Below are 20,701 nucleotides of genomic sequence, written 5' to 3'. Positions count from 1 at the left end.
CACTTTAATCAGATTGCATTCCATAGATGCTCCTTAATGAGGGTTAATGACATTAATTACTGTCCCCTTCATTTCAGAACACACTCCAGAGGAGCTAATTGTCACATAATGACCCTGGAACAGCTCAGGCCCCAGCAGAACTCCCAGGAAGGGTCTGTTTCCCTTTCTTTCCCCCAGTCCCTCTGCCCTTCCACCCCACACACTCTCTTATTTGCTTTCCTCCCATCAGGGCTGTCACGACTCCTGTCTCTGCGTCAGATAAGAATGGGAGTTGTAGCACATGGCTGCATCGCTTTCCCAGGGGGACCTTGGATTTTAGACATGGATTGATGACAGGCTCGTAGTCTGATGAGCTGCCCAGTGGATGATGACGTCATGAGCATCCTCCTGCAGGACGGGTGGGTGAGCGCCTGGTGTCCTGGCAAGGGTGACCCAAATTAAAAATGCACAGCTAGGGACTTCCCTGGTGGCACAGTGGATAAGACTCCGTGCTCCCAATGCAGGGGGCTCAGGTTCCATCCCTGGTCAGGGAACTAGATCACATATGCATGCCGCAACTAAGAGTTCACATGCCACAACTCAGGAGCCCATGAGCAGCAACTAAGGAGCCCGGCTGCCACAACTAAGACCCAGCACAACCAAATAAATAAATAAATAAATATTAAAAAAAAATAAATAAAGGGACTTGTCCCAACAGGATTAAAATCTTAAAAAAACTAAAAAATAAAAGTGCATGGCCAATCTGACCCAATAACTTCTGTTTTTATTGAAGTATAGTTGATTTACAATGTTGTGTTAATTTTTGCTGTACAGCAAAGTGATTTATCACAGGATATTGAGTATAGTTCCCTGTGCTATACAGTAGGACCTTGTTGTCTATCCATCCTATATATAATAGTTTGCATCTGCTAACCCAGCCTCCCACCCCATCCCTCTCCCCCCTCCCCCTTGGCAACCACAAGTCTGTTCTCTATGTCTGTGAGTCTGTTTCTGTTTCATAGATAAGTCCATTTGTGTCATATTTTAGATTCCACATGTAAGTGATAACGTGATATTTGTCCTTCTGACTTACTCCGCTTAGTATGATAATCTGTAGTTAATAGTCCATGTTGCTGTAAATGGCATTATTTCATCCTTTTTAATGACTGCATAGCATTCCGTTGCCATAACTTCTTTTTTAGGAATTTATCCTACAGATCTTTCTCCTGTACACGTCCACACAGAAGAATGTATAAAGGTATTCATTGTAGCACTGATGGGATAGCAAAGGGTGGACACAATCTAAATGTCTGACCAAGAGTGGACTGGTCAGATGAATTATGCTATATCCACCAAGTGGGTATTACGTAGCTAATATAAAATGAGGCCAATCTGTGTGTGCTGATATGAACCAATACCCAAGGTATATAATTAAGTGAAAAGAGCAAGGGGGTGGAACAATATATATGCTATGTTACCACTTGTATAAAAAAAGTGAAATATATTTTTGTGAGTACACGTGCAGGAATCTACCCATCCCCTGGCACACACACAGAGCAGGACGCCATGGTACAAATACCGCCAAGCGCTGGGCTATAGCTTGTCAGGCTCTTGTGCAGTCTGCAGTGACCTACAAGGGGGCCCACTCTGTGCAGAGTTGGGGGCACCTGTGAGCTGGGCAAAGCCGGCTGGGGTGGGAGGACATAGTGGTTCTTGGTAACCAGGTGGGGCTGGCTGATGGGAGTCACGTGGAACAGAGTGAAAACCTAGCACTGGAAAGGGCAGGGAGTCACAGTTTGGGAGAAAACAGAGGGGCCAGTGGAGATCACGTCTCAGTGTGAATGTGCTATGAGAGAGTGAGCCCATAGGGACGATATGTAGACGATCTTTGCCAATTTTTAAGACTCAAAATTACTCCAAAGCTGCACTGTTCAATATGGCAGGCACTCTAGCCACATGTGGCCATTTAAATTTTTAAATTTTCTATTGAAGTATACTTGATTTACAATGTTGTGTTAGTTTCAGGTGAACAGTGAAGTGATTCAGATATATATATATATATATTCTTTTTCATATTCTTTTCCATTGTGGGTTATTACAAGATACTGAATACAGTCAGTTCCCTGTGCTACAGCTACAGTGGTGTGTATCTGTTAATCCCAAACTCCTAACATCCTCCCACCTCCCCCTTTGGTAACCATACGTTTGTTTTCTATGTTTGTGGGTCTGTCTCATTTTTTATAAATTAATTAGTGATTGTTGAGTAAGCTCTACCTACACAGGTTTGTATGCATTCTGAAAAGTGTGCTTGTTTTTCACAGTCAGACCAAGTTAAAAGGTCTTGTCCACCATTAACATTTTCATAACGCTTATTCCTTTACAGTCATGATTCTCATTGCTTTACAATCCAGATCCTATTATTTTGCAATGAACACCAAACCCTAGAGCCCTGGAGCTCTCATCCTGGGTCAAAACCAAGAGTCTGCTCCCATGACGTGTGAAAGAAAGGGTTTCCGTGGGCCACCCTGGAGAGACGAACATTTCACGGCTCTCTGAGCTTAGGATGGGGAGTCCGCCCACCCCTCAGGCCATTTTGAGCCTTGGCCAGACACAGTCTGGGGTAGGTAAGGGGAGGGCAGGCAGACCGTCTGCAGAAATTGGGGTTCCTTTGGTATGAGAAGGCAAATCTATGGCGGGGCACCGGGAAGGTGGAGTTTGTTCAAGAAGACAGACTCTGAGGGATGGCTTTCCAGTGTGTACAGAGCACATGCAGAACTCGGGAGCCTGGGGCTGTCTCTTTCTGTCCTAATTTGTGTTTGTGTCCTGTACAGACACAGGCTGAGGGGTATGTGCTGGTGGCCAGAAGACAGCTGGGAACCACTGGTAGTTTTGGGCATTAAAGATCTAACCCGCTGAAAATCCCAGGAAAGCCTGGAGATCTAGCTTGGTCTATGGACCAGGAGATTGTAGAACTTTCTGTGGTGTAACCAAAAACTGCGCAGTAGTTAATTTGAATTAAATTCCAGTGAATTTATCGCAGCTCAATTTGTCTCCTTCCTTTGATTGTGTTCTCACCACAATTTAGAAGCGGGTTACTTACAATATGCCGCCAAGTAACCTTTCAGATTCTTACAAAATTGAAATTTATCTTTTGACCCTCACCTTTCTATTCTTTAATCTTTTTCTTTCTTAGAATTTCTTACTTCTTTATTTAGAGTTTCTCTTCTCCTATTTTTACCCTATTTGGGGTCGTAGTTTTCATCTAGCCATTGGCCTGCCGCTGCTCCAGTGTTTCCCAAGAGCAGGAACCCGGGAACTAAGAGGCAATGACATAGTCCCAATGTTCCAAATATTAGCTGTGTGGCCCTGGGCCTTAGTTTCCCCATCTTCAAAGTCAGAAGATTGAAAGCATTAATTTAAAAGATCTTTTTTAGCTCCAGCAACCAAATTACTGAGTCAGTCCAAGAAAAAGTTTCTATTCCATTATATAGAATACATGAATAGAGCAAAGAATTAATTTATTAAGATATGTGCAAGATTATTAATAAAAAGCTAGTAGCACCAATGACTGAATGAATTTACTAGTTGTCAGATTAGGGTATTTTCTAAGTATCAAAATTTAAATTTAGCAACTAGTACCGATGAGATGAAGTGTCCAACTGGGATAGATTGTGGAGTGTGTGAAGAGTGAGTTTTGCTTATATACAAACTTTAATATAGATTAAGAGATAATTACAAGCTCTAGAAACACTTGTTATGCACAACTGACTTGGTGGTCAGCCTACGAAGATCTAACTGAGCGAGGGCAGGGCTGGCGGACGTAGGGCATCAGTGTGGGTCTTCACACAGGCAATGGTCAATCTCCCCCCTGGAGAGTCGGGCCCACCTCCATCCCTGGCTCCTCAGAGAGGCATTACTTTTTCTTTTTCTCCTTTATCCCTTTCTTCTCCTTCTCTTTTCCTTTGTCCTTTTCGTTTTCTTTGTTATCTCCTGTTAATGCCAAGGCTCGCTTTTTACTCATAGGGGTCTTGGCGTACCAGTCCTGAAATCGAACAGACGTTCAGGAAAATATCAAAATGATGTGAATTCACTAGTATGCCCTTAAAAATAAAGAAAAGCTCACTGAACGGAAAGGGGCAAGCAGCCATTAAACGTTGGGCATTTAATGTATGTTCAATACAAATTCTTTCTACGTGGGTTTACCAACCTGTATTTCTATACAATTTGAAACTTCTATCTCAAGGAGTTAACGGTTAAGGAGGATCACTGGCCAGATCTAACCAACGACCCTTCCCAACTAAGTCACCTGACTTCCTGGGAAGCTTGCTCTATCCTGAAGGTGTGGGTTTTCTTGGTAATGTGAATGGCTCCCTATGGTTCAGACAAGGCCACCAGCAGCTGGACTGAGGGATACTGTCAAAAACATGGCAGAAATACTGGAGCACCCCAAAGCACTTAATGATTGCAGCTGGCCCTGTGATGACATTTTTCTCAACTTTCACATTTATTTGAAATCTGAGAAACACTTTGGTTTACAAGCTCTGTGGTTATATTATTTCATTAAATGACTATGCTACAACTTACTTATCAATTCTCCCATTAATGGACATATAGGTCATTTCCAATATTTTGTTATTATGAACCGTGTTGAAATTCACAACTTTTATATCTCCTTATACACCAATGAGAAAACTTCCCTGGGGCATACACACAGAAATAGAACTCCTGGTTGAAGGCCATGAGCATCTTCAATTTTATTTGGTATTTCCAAACTGTAGTCTGAAGTGTGTGAGTAGGACACTATCTCAGTCTTTGTGTGTCTTAAAGTATCTTTATTTTTTCCGATCTCTTGGATGTTAGTTTAGCTGGATACAAATTTTAGGTAGACAGTTATTTTTCCTCAGCGCTTTGCAGATATACTCTCACTTTCTTCTGGTGTCTATTTTTGCCAAGGAGATGTCTGATCTCCCAGTTGCTTCTTTGCAGGTAATCTGGTGTCTTAAGACTGGCCTGTTACCTTGTTCTTAGGTTCACAATAATGCATGTAGGTGTAGATTTGTTTCATGTGTTCTGCTGGTCATGTGGAGTTTGTTTTTAATCTAAGAAGTCAGGTCTTTAATTAAGGAAAATTCTCAGCAAGTATTTCTTCAAATAATTGTTGCTCTGACATTTCTTCTCTTCTGCTAGAACTGCCATTAGTTGGGTGTCAGTGTCTTCAAAGGTTCTTACTTGCAGTTTATAGGTTTTATGTTTTTATTTTTCTATGTTGCCTTCTGGGGGGAGCTGTGAAAGAGTTGTGAAAAGAGTTCACACCTCTTTTATTTTTTGGCTTTTTATGTTAGTTACCTTATTTTTCATTTCAAAGCTTTCTTTTTGTGATTTTTTTCATAATTATCTGTTTTTATTCCATTTCTGCCTGTCTTTGTTTCAAAACTTTGTGTGTATCTCTAATGGAAGTTATGCCTTCATTTATTTTCTTGAACATCTTAATCATATTAATCTAAATGTTTTTGTTTAAACTATTGTCTTTTAATCATTTTTGTTTGAAGATTGTATGTAACACTAGATTTCCTAAAATGTTTTGGAATTTTGATTTTCAGATTTGTTTTGGTCTCTCTCTCTCTCTCTCTCTCATTATACCTACCTCCCTAGCAGTACTGCACTTGCTTCCACGTGGTTCTCTAAACCCACATCTAGAACCAGGACTTATAGGGTGTATAGAAGCTAATTCTCCTTGGTGATATTGGGATATCAAAGATCCAGTCACAGAAGCAGCAGATTTGTCATTTTATCTGCTACAACTCCTAATCTTTGTTTTCTATCATTTATTTCTCTCTATGCTACCTGCCAGGCATCTGTTTGTCCCTGTGTTTGAGATTTATCTTTGTTTCTGGCACTTGGGGATTTTCTCATTCTTCTTTGAGCATTGACTCACCTTTCAACGTAAGGTGAGGTGGCCAAGTACTTAAGGTGATGGACTCCTAATTTACTGAGGCACAGTATGGAATATGGTCAATAAAATTGGCTTTGGAGTGAGATTTGAATTTTAGCTCTACTCCTTTTAAGCTGTGTGACCTGGAACAAGTCATTTTGCCTCTTGTGGTTTTTGTTTGTTTGTTTGTTTTGTTTTGGCTGCTGCAGCAAATTACCACATGGCTTAAAAAAACACTTATTATCTCATAGTTCTGTAGATCAGAAGTCCAAAATGGGTCTCATGGGGCTAAAATCAAGGTGTCTGCAGGCTGTGTTCCTTTCTGGAGTTCCAGGGGAGAATCTGTCCCCTTGTCTTTTGTAGTTTCCAGAGGCCACCGGCTATCCTGGCTTGTGGCCCCATCTCTAGCTTTGAGCTAGCAGTGTTGTGCTACCTGGAGTCTCAATGATTCCTCACACTGCCATTTCTCTGGTTTCTCTTCTTGTGCCCTCTTCTAACTTTTATGATTACACTGGACTCATAAGGATAATTCAGGGTAATCTGTCTTAAGGTCAGCTAATTAGCAAACTTATTCCATCTGAAACCTTAATTCCCCTTTGCCATGTAACCTAACATAGGCCCAGGTTCCAGGGACCCAGATGTAGACCTCTTTGGGGAGCCAATATTCTGCCTACTACACCTCATTATAACTCAGTTTCCCCATCTGCAAAATAGGGTAAATGGTGTGGTCTAACTGAGTTAATAGGGTGCCTGGCACATAAGTAGTCATAAGTATTAGCTAACACTATTAAAACTATTACATCATTATCATTCAATATCTTCTCCATCATGTCCATTGTGCAGGTACATGTGTTGGAGAATCTGCAAGACCCTAGTCTGACATGTTGTCAGAAGCGCAGCTGGGTGAAATTTCTCAGGGTGAAAATGATAGACCTGATTACCAGCAACTACAGCCATGGAATCACATTACTCAGCAGAGTGACAGTTTCATTCCTTCTATCCATCTGCTCAACCCATTTGCCGCTAAAGAAGTTAACTGAACACCTAGGTGGGACCAGGCGCTGTGCCAAGTCCTGGAGATATGACAGGAAGCAGAAATGGATGTGGGGTCAGCAGAAACTCTGCAAGCCAGAAGGGAGTGGCATGACATATTTAAAGTGATGAAGGGGAAAATCCTACAACCAAGATTACTCTACCCAGCAAGGATCTCATTCAGATTCGATGGAGAAATAAAAACCTTTACAGACAAGCAAAAGCTAAGAGAATTCAGCACCACCAAATTCAGCTGTACAACAAATGCTAAAGGAACTTCTCTTGGCAGGAAACACAAGAGAAGAAGACCTACAATAACAAACCCAAAACAATTAAGAAAATGGTAATAGGAATATACATATAGATAACTACCTTAAATGTAAATGGATTAAATGCTCCAACCAAAAGACATAGACTGGCTGAATGGATACAAAAACAAGACCCATACATATGCTGTCTACAAGAGACCCACTTCAGACCTAGGGACACATACAGACTGAAAGTGAGGGGATGGAAAATGATACTCCATGCAAATGGAAATCAAAAGAAAGCTGGAGTGACAATTCTCATATCAGACAAAATAGACTTTCAAATAAAGACTATTACAAGAGACAAAGAAGGACACTACATAATGGTCAAGGGATCTATCAAGAAGAAGATATAACAATTGTAAATATTTATGCACCCAACATAGGAGCACCTCAATACATAAGGCAAATGCTAAGTGAGTAGGACACGATCTCAATCTTTGTGTGTCTTAAAGTATCTTTATTTTTTCCGATCTCTTGGATGTTAGTTTAGCTGGATACAAATTTTAGGTAGACAGTTATTTCCCCTTTTATAAAAGGGGACATAAAAGAAGAAATCAACAGTAACACAATCATAGTAGGGGACTTTAACACCCCACTTTGACCAATTGAAAGATCATCCAAAATGAAAATAAATAAGGAAACACAAGCTTTAAATGATACATTAAACAAGATGGACTTAATTGATATTTATAGGACATTCCATCCAAAAACAACAGGATACACTTTCTTCTCAAGTGCTCATGGAATATTCTCCAGGACAGATCATATCTTGGGTCACAAATCAAGCCTTGGTAAATTTAAGAAAATTGAAATCGTATCAAGTATCTTTTCCGACCACAATGCTATGAGGCTAGACATCAATTACAGGAAAAAATCTGTAAAAAATACAAACACATGGAGGCTAAACAATACACTACTAAATAAGCAAGAGATCACTGAAGAAACCAAAGAGTAAATCAAAAAATACCTAGAAACAAATGACAATGGAGACACGATGACCCAAAACCTATGGGATGCAGCAAAAGCAGTTCTAAGAGGGAAGTTTATAGCAATACAATCCTACCTCAAGAAACAGAAAACATCTCAAATAAACATCCGAACCTTACCCCTAAAGTAATTAGAGAAAGAAGAACAAAAAACCCACACAGTTAGCAGAAGGAAAGAAATCATAAAGATCAGATCAGAAATAAATGAAAAAGAAATGAAGGAAACAATAGCAAAGATCAATAAAGCTAAAAGCTGGTTCTTTGAGAAGATAAACAAAATTGATAAACCATTAGCCAGACTCATCAAGAAAAAAAGGGAGAAGACTCAAATTAGTAGAATTAGAAATGAAAAAGGAGAAGCAACAACTGACACTGCAGAAATACAAAGGATCATGAGAGATTACTACAAGCAATTCTATGCCAATAAAATGGACAACCTGGAAGAAATGGACAAATTCTTAGAAAAGCACAACCTTCCAAGACTGAACCAGAAAGAAATAAAAAATATAAACAGACCAATCACAAGCACTGAAATTGAGACTGTGATTAAAAATCTTCCAACAAACAAAAGCCCAGGACCAGATGGCTTCACAGGCGAATTCTATCAAACACTTAGAGAAGAGCTAACACCTATCCTTCTCAAACTCTTCCAAAATATAGCAGGGGGAGGAACACTCCCCAACTCATTCTATGAGGCCACTATCTCCCTGACACCAAAACCAGACAAAGATGTCACAAAGAAAGAAAACTACAGGCCAATATCACTGATGAACACAGATGCAAAAATCCTCATACTAGCAAACAGAATCCAACAGCACATTAAAAGGATCACACACCATGATCAAGTGGGGTTTATCCCAGAAATGCAAGGATTCTTCAATATATGCAAATCAATCAATGTGATAAACTATATTAAGAGACTGAAGGAGAAAAACCATATGATCATCTCAATAGATGCAGAAAAAGCTTTTGACAAAATTCAACACCCATTTATAATAAAAACCCTCCAGAAAGTAGGCCTAGAGGGAACCTACCTCAACATAATAAAGGCCATATATGACAAATCCACAGCCAACATCATTGTCAATCGTGAAAAATTGAAACCATTTCCTCGAAGATCAGGAACAAGACAAGGTTGCCCACTCTCACCTCTCTTATTCAACATAGTTTTGGAAGTTTATAGCCACAGCAATCAGAGAAGAAAAATAAATAAAAGGAATCCAAATCAGAAAAGAAGAAGTAAAGCTGTCACTGTTTGCAGATGACATGATACTACACATAGAGAATCCTAAAGATGCTACCAGAAAACTACTAGAGCTAATCAATGAATTTGTTAGAGTAGCAGGATATAAAATTAATCCACAGAAATCTCTTGCATTCCTATACACTAATGATGAAAAATCTGAGAGAGAAATTAAGAAAACACTCCCATTTACCCCTGCAAGATAAAGAATAAAATACCTAGGAATAAATCTACCTAGAATAAATAAATCTAAGGAGACAAAAGACCTGTATGCAGAAAACTATAAGACACGATGAAAGAAATTAAAGCTGATACAAACACATGGAGAAATAAAACATGTTCTTGGATTAGAAGAATCAACATTGTGAAAATGACTCTACTACCCAAAGCAATCTACAGATTCAGTGCAATCCCTATCAAAATACCAATGGCAGTTTTCACAGAACTAGAACAAAAAATTTCACAATTTGTAAGCAAACACAAAAGACCCTGAATAGCAAAAGCAATCTTGAAAAAGAAAAACGGAGCTGGAGGAATCAGGCTCCCTGACTTCAGACTATACTACAAAGCTACAGTAATCAAGACAGTATCGTACTGGCACAAAAACAGAAATATAGATCAATGGAACAGGATAGAAAGCCCAGACATAAACCCATGCACGTATGGTCACCTTATTTTTGATAAAGGAGGCAAGAGGCAAGAATATACAATAGAGAAAAGACACCCCTTCAATAAATGGTTCTGGGAAAAACAGACAGCTACATGTAAAAGAATGAAATTAGAACACTCCCTAACACCATACACAAGAATAAACTCAAAGTGGATGAAAAACCTAAATGTAAGGCCAGACACTATAAAACCCTCAGAGGAAAACAGTGGCAGAGCACTCTATGACATAAATCACAGCAAGATCCTTTCTGACCCCCCTCCTAGAGAAACAGAAATAAAAACAAAAATAAACAAATGGGACCTAATGAAACTACTTGTGCAGATCAAGATCAAGATCAACTACTTGTGCAACCCTTGTGCAGATCATTATTTTGGGGATCAGTATTGAGACTATTTTCAACCTTCACTGAAGCATCAGCAGCAAAGCAGAGGGGAAACAGTTTCTAGAGTTGGTGGAAAAGTGACACTTCATAGAGGGAATTTTCCTAATCCCAAGCAGGCTTTCAGAGACAAGAGGCTTGAATGGGAATTACAACTCTCTCTCTGGTGACTGCATGGCTAAGATGGTGGTGGATATAATTGCATGGATACAGTTCTCCTCCCTTTTTTTCCCAGTTGGCCAAGAAAACTACCTTTAGGTTCAGAAAGAGAACACAACTGTACTCATTCTTATTCACAGGATTTGGAGGGGTTGCCTGCTGGCCTGGGCCTTGGGGACGAAGGCTGTAAAACTCATTGTACCTGGAAAAGGCACATCACTCTTGGCTAGTTCTTTTCCTTCCATATCGAGGGATATGAAGAGTTAATTCTCAAAGCTTCCTCCAGATCTAAAAAGTTCCGTGAACATATCAGAGTGTGTTCAAAAATGCAAAAATTAGGGCTTCCCTGGTGGCGCAGTGGTTGGGAGTCCACCTGCCGATGCAGGGGATGCGGGTTCGTGCCCCGGTCCGGGAGGATCCCACATGCCGCGGAGCGGCTGGGCCCGTGAGCCGTGGCCGCTGAGCCTGCACATCCGGAGCCTGTGCTCCGCAACGGGAGAGGCCACAACAGTGAGAGGCCCGTGTACTGCAAAAAAAAAAAAAAAAAAAAAAAAAATACGAAAACTAAATGTTGGCGAATTTTCTTGTGATTTCCTATCGCAAGTGTACTAGAAGATGACGTGTACCAGGGCAAATATGGAGCAAAAGCAGCATTGGCTGGAAGTACACTGTTTAGGGACTGGTTTTTTCCATGCAAAACTTGTTCCATTACGTGAATTATGAAGTAAAACCCAGTGAGAACCAAGAGAGGGGTGTGTGTGTGTGTGTGTGTGTGTGTGTGCAAATCCAATGGTTTTGAAGCTGCTACTCAGTTCTGCAATTTGGCTGTTCATTTATAAGGTCATGGATCACAATTTTCCTAAAATTTGGAAGACGTGCTTTACTGCTAAGGCCAGAAAAATACTGTGGCCCCCAAATTTCGAGTTTCTAAATTTTACTGGGTATGGTAGAGTCCAAATGCATGAATCCCAGGGGACTGGAGGGAGGAGGTGACGTGACAAGTGTTTGCTGCTAGGACCTGGCCAGGTAGGCGTTGCGTTTACCTTAAAGCTCTCTTCTTCCTCTTGGTAGACGGGACTCATGCTGGTGAGAGGCGGGATGAACTCGAGGGCGGTGAGCGGCTTGTGAGATTGCTGCCGGATTCTGCGCTCCGTGAGCACCTCCTTCACCACCTGGACGATGTGGCCCTGGGTGAAGCCGTCGGTGATCTTTGCCAAGCAACTGACACTCAGGGCACCGGTGATGACTCCGCCGTGGCGCTGAATGATTTCTTTCCACAAAACTGTTGTATCCAAAGTGATGGAAAAGACAGAGAACAGGAGTCACCACAGAGAAAGCAGCATTGACCCAGTTCCCAGGACAAAGCGGTGGCTCACCAAGAAAGGAGAGCACAGGAGGTCTGCTCCGATTTGTAATTCAAATGAGCAGGAAGCCACCTGACCAAATGCTCTGCCCCGAGGGATTTTCAAGCATAAGGGATGCACGTGGATGGCCCTGAGGTCTGCAGACTACGAGCCCCTTGAATTGACAAGGAAAAATTAAACTAGGGTCAGTATAGTTTTAGGGTGGTACCTTCAAAGATGTTCAAAATCTTCCAACATTGGAAATTTACGTGGGTGTCTATGGCATTTGGCTAAGTAGGAGTCGGACTTCTTTGAGCTATAAAGTTCATTTCTTACATGATTTTTATGCGTGGAATTGGAACGCAGAGTCCAATTTCTATCAGCCATGGCTGGGCTCGGTTCCCATTGGGTGTAAGACACTGTCCCACACGTCCTATTAGACAGAGCAACTGGACCCTTTATTCTCTGCCCCCAACAATGGAAAAACAGCACAGATTAACAGATCTACCAGATGGGTGTCCTGTTGCTGTGTGGGTCAGTGGGACCTGGGGTGACCGGGAGATTTCACTTAGAACACAGGGATGCTGTGAAGATGAATTATGAAATTATCCCTGATGTTTACGTAACCTTAGAGATAGGATGGTCTTCCATACAACATTTGAGACGAGATTACACTTTGAGAACTATGTCTATTCTGTCAAGAGAGGCTCCAGGGAAATAAATGAGACTTGCTGTGGTGTGTTTAGTTCTATCCATCCAGACAGTGAGGAAGGATGCAGACAGGGTAAGGCCTTCCGTATCAGAACCAGCCGCGGTACTGAGAAGATCTGGCCAGATGTCTCTAGAGCATTTTGACCTTCTTTGAGGAATATTTGAAACAGTGTTTAAACAACTGAAGATTTACTGCATGATCTGAGCACTGTCAGGTGTGTGACGTGACTGCAGCATCCAACTACATTGATCCAAAAGTACCTGATGAGATGAAAAGGTCCAATGACTGTCAAGGGATAGAATGACTTGGAACGTAACTAGGACCCACATCAGAGTCTGGCTTTTGGGGCCACGAGTTATTCCAACAATGTGCCTCCACTGTCCTCCTTGGCAGGAGATCCTTGGCCCCAAGGTGAGCTGAGTTGCTGGGAAGGGGTGCATGTTATCATGGGGCCTGTGGTGTCTTCCAACGGTGGAAGGTTAGCCATCAAGGGATGAGAGCTGCAGTGAGACCAGCAAGGGCCACGGGGGCCCCCAAATTTGCCTAAAGCAACATCTTCCTCCTGCGTCTACACTGCTACTTCCTTGGTGGGTTTATTTGAACCTGAACCCATCTAAGGTAAAAGTGGGAGTAGAAAGATTTCCTTCTCAAGCTGCTATGAGAAATAAGGACAAGAATGTGTACAAATCACTTGGAAGAAACTCTTCTGGCATATGGTGGACACTTTCTCTTCTGTAGCTTTATTACTCTTATTTCTGTAATTTTATTACTATCAAGTCATTCCACTTGGTACCAAAGTTTCCTAATGCTCAGTCAAACATCAATTATAAAAGCTAACACAAAATAAACTACAGCGTATTTCTAAGCATATCTGTGTAAAAGACAGATTGGAACAGGGGAGGATTACCCTTATCTAAATACAACTGCTGTAGAGTTAGACATCAGGAGACACAGCCCGTGGTAAAAACACACAGCAACAACAACAACCAGATGACACCATCCCTTGGGATCTCGTCTGTCTCCTGTCCTCATTCATAACATCTAGAAGCCGTGCAAACAGGTCTGAGTGGTGACTCTGGGTCCTGAGAAGGGAACACGTTTTATGGGACAGTCACTGGTGAGAACCCCTAAACCTGGGGACCTGGTAGATACCCCAGGCTGGGAACCCAGAGCAGCTTCAGACGTGGGCACCCGTGGGTGAAATTCCTACCTGCAGCATGGACGGGACAAACAGTGGGGGCCAAGGGCTTCCCAGTGACAAAGATCAGCTCTCCCGTGCCTCCCTGTTAAGCTATGAAAGTCACAGCCTCCCTGTATTTTAACACAAAAATCTCTGCGAGTAAAGATTCAGTAATAGTGATGCAGACGTCGGGCCTAACAGATACACACGACTATATATAAAGCAGATAGCCGACAAGGACTTACTGTATAGCACAGGGACCTCTACTCAGTATTTTGTAAAAACATATAAGGGAAAAGAATCTGGAAAAGAATATACATATATACGTACAGCTGAATCACTGTGCTGTATACCTGAAACTAACACGATATTGTAGATCAACGATACTCCAATAAAAAAATAGTGATGCAAAAAACGACAATTACTCTGGTCTAGCGTGGGCATGTAAACACCCTATTGACAATGAACGTGTATGACATTCGTGTAAAGTCTTGGTCAAGCTTCATCAAAATACCTAAAACATTGATGACTTCCCCAAGCTCATCATTTTTTAATGGTGGTGCAGTCACAGCTGCGGTGGGACTTGCCCACTTGCCCCCAGCCATCTCCAGATCCAGAGAAGGGGAGAGAGAATCAGGCTTGACTCCCTTCTCATGTCTGATGAACTAGACTTACTAGCCTTTAAAAGAACAGCTTCTACTGCTTGTACAAAGCCACCGGATCATGGGTTCTTGGCCCTTAAATAGCTGCTCTGGGGCAAAGAGGGGATTCAGGCGTGGAGGGAGCTCTAGCCTGGTGGTTCATTGCAGTGGCAGCCCCACAGCCTGTACTGGAGGCACGAGCAGGCTGCCAAGCCTTTGGTCCAGCGGGGGAGGGGTGGTGGTGGGCACAAAAGCACAACAGGCTTGGGGACTGGCAACGGGCGTGGCCGTGAGGACCAGAGGCCGGGGCTACAAAACGGTTCAAGGCAGCTGAGGGGCTCTCTGGACCTGCTGCCGTGTTTTACCTTCCTTTCTCGGATGTAGAGGGCTCTTCAGTTCTTCAGACTAATCTCCATCCCCTTCCCCTTCTTTAGGCTGAAAGGAATCTGGTCTTCGGGGCCCCTTCTCTGCTCTTGGCATTCCCAGTTGATTCATTCCCAATTGATTCTATCCTGGCTAGTGCTTGAGACGACACAGTCTCTTAAAATTCATTTTTATTTGGGATTTTGCAAAAGCACAAGAGGGTGAATAATGTGATTGGGATGAGCTTCTGGCCTCCGCAGTCTAGGATTCCAGAAAAAGAAACGAAATTGAGTTATTTGTAGTGAGGTGGATGGACCTAGAGTCTGTCATACAGAGTGAAGTAAGTCAGAAAGAGAAAAACAAATACCGTATGCTAACGCATATATATGTAATCTAAAAAAAAAAAAGGTTCTAATGAACCTAGGGGCTGGACAGGAATAAAGATGCAGACGTAGAGGATGGACTTGAGGACACAGGGAGGGGGAAGGGTAAGCTGGGGCGAAGTGAGAGAGTGGCATGGACATAAATACACTACCAAATGTAAAATAGATAGCTAGTGGGAAGCAGCCGCATAGCACAGGGAGATCAGCTCGGTGCTTTGTGTCCACCTAGAGGGGTGGGATAGGGAGGGTGGAAGACGCAACAGGGAGGAGATATGGGAATGTATGTGTACGTATAGCTGATTCACTTTGTTATAAAGCAGAAACTAACACAGCATTGTAAAGCAGTTATACCCCAATAAAGATGTTAAAAAAAAAAAAAAAGAAAGACATGGGCTGGACCCCTCCGAGCAGACACAGGGTCTAAGGTGGGGGGCCTGTGATGAATCGGGTTATTAGCGGAGCAGACCCCAGGGAAGAGAGACAGGAGGAGGCATGAGGAACGTGGCGAGAAGGAAGCCCAGAGGGATTTCTGGGGACTAGACATGGCATTAATCAACCTGGGGGTGGATTTTCTTTGCAGAGACATTTTGAAGGAAACCGCTTGATTTGGGGAAAGCAGGTAGCTATTGAATTATATTTGGTAAACCTTAAGGACCGCGTTTCCTCTGGCTGATCTGCCCTTCTCTTCTCAGCCCTGTCACTCCCCCACACCGCCTGGAGAATCTGAGAAGTTGGGTCGAGTGTCCCATGCACCTTTGGTCCTCGGCTGCCAGCAGACAGGTGGACAAGCAAGGGCCCAAGTTATGGATCTGCAGCCCAGGCTTTACAGGATGCAAGAGACCGTTTTTTTTTTTTTTTGTACGCGGGCCTCTCACTGTTGTGGTCTCTCCCGTTGCGGAGCACAGGCTCTGGATGCGCAGGCTCAGCGGCCATGGCTCACGGGCCCAGCCGCTCCGCGGCATGTGGGATCTTCCCGGACCGGGGCACGAACCCGCGTCCCCTGCATCGGCAGGCGGACTCTCAACCACTGTGCCACCAGGGAAGCCCAAGAGACTGTTTTTGATCATTGCAAAGACAGGAATAGTCTTTCTTTAAGATAGATGTCCCAGCCACTGTGGCTATGGTAACTTCAAGGTCACTGGAGGAAACGCTGGGCAGCATTTATGATGTTGGTGAGAATGGCAGCCTGAACAAATCACCCACCGAGAAAGAAATATGTGAGACACATGTGGTTGAGTGGACAGAGCCCTGGGCCCAAGATGACCACTGCTGCAGGTTTATCATCCGCCCACCGGTGAAGGGATGCTTCCTCCTTCCTCTCCCACGATGCTGCCGTGAGGGGATTCAAGCTGGAATCTGTCTTGTGATCTGAGTCCCTAGAGAGGCCTGGCACTTTATCAAAAGAACACACCTGTCCTTGTTATACATCAATAGCTTCATTTCGAAAGGGCCTATGGTTTTGTCAGACAATCGAAACTGTTCAAAGTCAAGAATAATGTTCTAGGCCCTGAAAATTAATAATACTCTACCTTATTCCATTAAGATAGCTTAAAATATATATACAATACAGAGAGAGAGAGAGAGACAGAGAGAGACAGAGAGACACAGAGAATCTAACCAAGGGGCACGGGAGTGGGAAAGCTCTGATGAAGCCAGGAGCGTGGAATCCTCTGTAGTGGGCAGAGAACGCTGGTGCACACCCATCTCTGTGTCGACTCCTTCCTTGGCTAAACTACACATCCCTGCCCCCTTGAACCCTGGTGGGGCCTCGTGAGGCATTCTGGCCAATGTGGCTAGAAGAACTGTTGGCCCCTCCTCAGTCTGGTCCCTAAATCTCCTGAGAGATCATTTATACTATCTTTCTTTCTTTTCCTTTGATGCTGGCTGGTTGCAAAGGATCCAGTGGAGGGCTTGCAGGCCCCAGAAGATGGAGAAGTCCCTAGATGGGTGGAGAAATAACTGCGCCCAAAGTCTTCCTGTGCTTTGCGTATAACATTGTGATTATGATCACACTTTATCAAGACAGAAACGAATGCATATTGCAAACGGAGTGGCTAATAAGCTAAGAGTTTATAATGTATGGGGAGTAAAGGGTTGTTCTTCTAGCAAATCACACTGACCAGGAACTTAAGATCAACCAGAAAGGACATATATCCTCTCTGTTTTGGTGGTGCTATTGTGACTAATGAAGGATGAATAGAAACCAAGTCTGACCTAATAGTTTTTATTATTATCAGCAATGCACCATGGCTACCAGGTCATCGCTACCGCCATCTCCTCTACCATGACTGCCACCATGACCACCAGCTTCTCCATCACCACCAGGCTGCGGTCACAATCACCATCATCTCCATCACCCCCAGGCTGTGGTCATGACCACCAGCATCTCCATCACTTCCAGGCTGCGGTCATGACCACCAGCATCTCCATCACTTCCAGGCTGCGGTCATGACCACCAGCATCTCCACCACTTCCAGGCTGTGGTCACCATCACCGCCATTTCCAACAGCACCATCATCATCTCTAAACCAAATCTACCACCACCACCACTACCATGGGCGGCCGGGACGGCCCCTCAATGAGTCGCACCTTTGGTATTCACATGCTGTGTAGTCCACTGTCCTTGAACTTGGGCTGGCCTGTGACTTTCTCTTGACCAGTAGAATGTGGTGAAAGTGACTCTGTGTGACTTCTGCAGCTGGGTCACAAGGATCCTTCCAGCTTCTGCCTGAACCTCTTGAAATGTTTGCCCTTAGGATGTTCCCCCTGGGGACCTAGCTGCCGCGCCGTGGAAGGCCACGGGGAGGGGCCGGGTAGAGGAGGTCTGGTCACCAGCCCCAGCTGAGCTCCCAGCTGACAGCCAGCAACAGCACAGTCATGGAGGGAATGGTCTTGGATGTCCAGTCCTGTCCAGTCTTCAGATGGCTGGAGTCCCAGCCGCCATTTACTGCTCCATCATGAAACACCTTGGGGAGAACGCCCCCACTGAGCCCAGTGGCCCTTCAGAATCATGAGAGGCGTACTTTATGGTTTCAAGCCACTGGGGAGGTCTGTCACACAGCAATCGATAATGGAAACCACCACCGGCACCACTGCCGGCTCCCTGGGCCATTTACTGACCTTCCATTTAAATATTCCTCCTCCACGCCCCCATCACCGCCTTCTCCCCCTCCACCCGTCCTCTCCGGGAGCTGAGATGGTGCTGGGCATTCTAGCCATCTCATATAAGGGTCACCACAGCCCTGGGAACTGAACAGTTCTCCTACTTTAGAGCTGAGAAAATGGAGGCTCAGAATGTCAGCCTACTTCTCAAGGTCATCAGCTATTCGGCGGGACAGCCAGGATCAGAACCAGGGCTCGTCAGAACCCACGTGCCACGGCTCTTCCCAATTTCACTGCACTGCCTCCCAGGGTCACTTTTTTGTATTGTTCCCATTTAAAAATAGGTTTCAAAAGAAGTGATTTTGAATCTGTCTGTCCAAGGGAAAAAAATGGAAAAAAAGTAAGCTCTTGTATTCAGTGTTTAAGTAAATCAACATTCCCTTGGACTGGTATTTTGAGCCTGGAAAGAAAAAATCGACCAGGTGAAAAGAAATGCTTTTGCACGGGAAAGACATCACCGCCGCGGGGACGAGCTGAGTGACCCTAATCCACCTGTCGAAAGGAAAATTCTTACCCATAGGGGCTTTTGTCTCCTTCAGGGCTCAAAATAATAATCCCTGTCCTGTTTCCTTTTGTCTCGGGTAAAAAGAATTACATTAACAACAGAACAGAGATCTGTTGCTCTTGGGACCTGGAGTTTATGTTTATGGCTTGGAGTTCGCTGACTGTCCTGGGGCACTGGGACTTACATCACCTTCTGATGGTCACTGGGTGACGAAGGCCACCCTCCTGGCTCAAGCCCACGTGCCTGCAAGCCCACACCGGACGGCCCAGCTTCGGTTACTGCATACTGGAAGGGGTGAGGGGTACTTGCCATGTCTGGAAGCATAGTCTGGTCTGGGAACCAAAATAATTTTTTGATAAACTTTGCAAAGAGGTTGAAGTTCAGCGTCAAAAGGTCGCTGTGTTGTCCCCACAATCAGAATCCTGTCATCTGGTTTCAGGAGCTTCAGGATTTTGGGAAGCTGTTTTTTCAGGCGCTTAGGTTCCATCTGGGAGGAAGAGAGAGGGGAAAAAGTAAGCCCACACATAGAAAAAAGGAATCAAGAACAAAAGAAAATATAGCGTTGGATGCACTGTGGCATACATTTGTTAAAAAGTGATGCCCAAACACACTTTCTTAGAGTTTGTTCTGCGTCGGGTCTCGGGACGTGGTTCCTGGTTTGCTTGGTCTGAACTGCTGGCTCTTCCTTTCCTTAAATCTGGTGTTCCGATTTGGAAAGGGGGAAGGAAGGAAGCACCTGACCGAACGTACCAGCATCTTAGCCCTAAGAATGGGAAACAGGGCGGATTTCCAAGCGGAAGGAAACTGGCTGGGATTGAGAATTGGTTTCCAGTGTGTTCCTCTGAGCTGTTTTGAAGGTGAACTCAAGATTTCCTTTGCTGACGGCTGTGACAACGAGGACCAAGGTCTTGGATCTCAGATCTGAAAACAGCTGGTTACATAAGAGTGTGAAACTTCTCTCTGAAGCAGTTTGGGTGTAGTTTGAACCTGTATTATTTCAGTAGAATCTCAGCACTAATGAGGGACAGGAGTAAGACTTGAGGTACCTGAGGGAAGATAACTTCTGGCCTCTGGGTGGGGTGGGGGGCATGTCAGATTTGGCCACGTTGCCATGGCAACGCATGGGCTTTTAATCAACCACAACTAGTGCAGCAAGAGAAGAGGAAGCGGCTAGGGGTGATGGGGGGGCCTCCACAGAGACACCCAAGAACAATCTGGGCCTTTTTTGCTCCCCTTTGGCTCAGGGGCAATTGAGCCAGAGAGTTAAAGATCCCACCTATCCTGGGGCTTTCCTGGAACCGCCCCAGCACATGTGAGCTACTCTATAGAGATGAGGCCGCCTGTTGCTTGGCCCTGTGTGTCCTGCACACCTGGCCGGAAGACAGCCCCGCACGTCTGCCTGCAGGAAGGGGCTGGTAACATCTAGGGAAAGGAGTGGGCATGGGATAAATTCCACGCTCGAGAATAAACGCGAATGGCAGGAAACTGGAGGCATGGGGGTGACAGAGCTGTGCACGGCTGCAGGGCCTTTGGGACAAGGACACTCGTGTGCTGGGGAATCTGTTCCCTGGGAGGCCCTTTGGCTGCCCCGTGGAATTGGGAGTCAGACCTGGAACGGCAGCCTGCTGGGCAGAGGGAGGGAGGGTGGTGTTAGGAGTGTGGTCTGCAGGGCGGGTGTGAGCTGGGTGGGTGATGCCGGGGAGGGAAGGGGCTGTGGCCAT

The 20,701-nt window shown here is 44.2% G+C and overlaps 1 protein-coding gene across 1 annotated transcript in view; it reads right to left on the bottom strand.

Annotated features, from left to right (window-relative positions):
* Positions 1 to 438: 438 nt before the first annotated feature.
* The window catches only part of DRC11 (dynein regulatory complex subunit 11), a 170,206-nt gene continuing 149,943 nt past the window's right edge, over positions 439 to 20,701 (bottom strand). The window contains exons 17-19 of the mRNA XM_019923654.3: positions 19,290 to 19,467; positions 11,735 to 11,973; positions 439 to 4,021 (exon numbers count right to left, since the gene is read on the bottom strand). Coding sequence (XP_019779213.2) covers positions 3,893 to 4,021; positions 11,735 to 11,973; positions 19,290 to 19,467 — 546 coding nt within the window. The 3' untranslated portion in view covers positions 439 to 3,892. The remainder of the gene's footprint in view (positions 4,022 to 11,734; positions 11,974 to 19,289; positions 19,468 to 20,701) is intronic.

This window comes from Tursiops truncatus, chromosome 7 (assembly GCF_011762595.2).
Source record: "Tursiops truncatus isolate mTurTru1 chromosome 7, mTurTru1.mat.Y, whole genome shotgun sequence".
In the NCBI taxonomy this organism is placed as follows: Eukaryota; Metazoa; Chordata; class Mammalia; order Artiodactyla; family Delphinidae; genus Tursiops; species Tursiops truncatus.
This window is presented reverse-complemented; position numbering and strand designations above follow the sequence as displayed.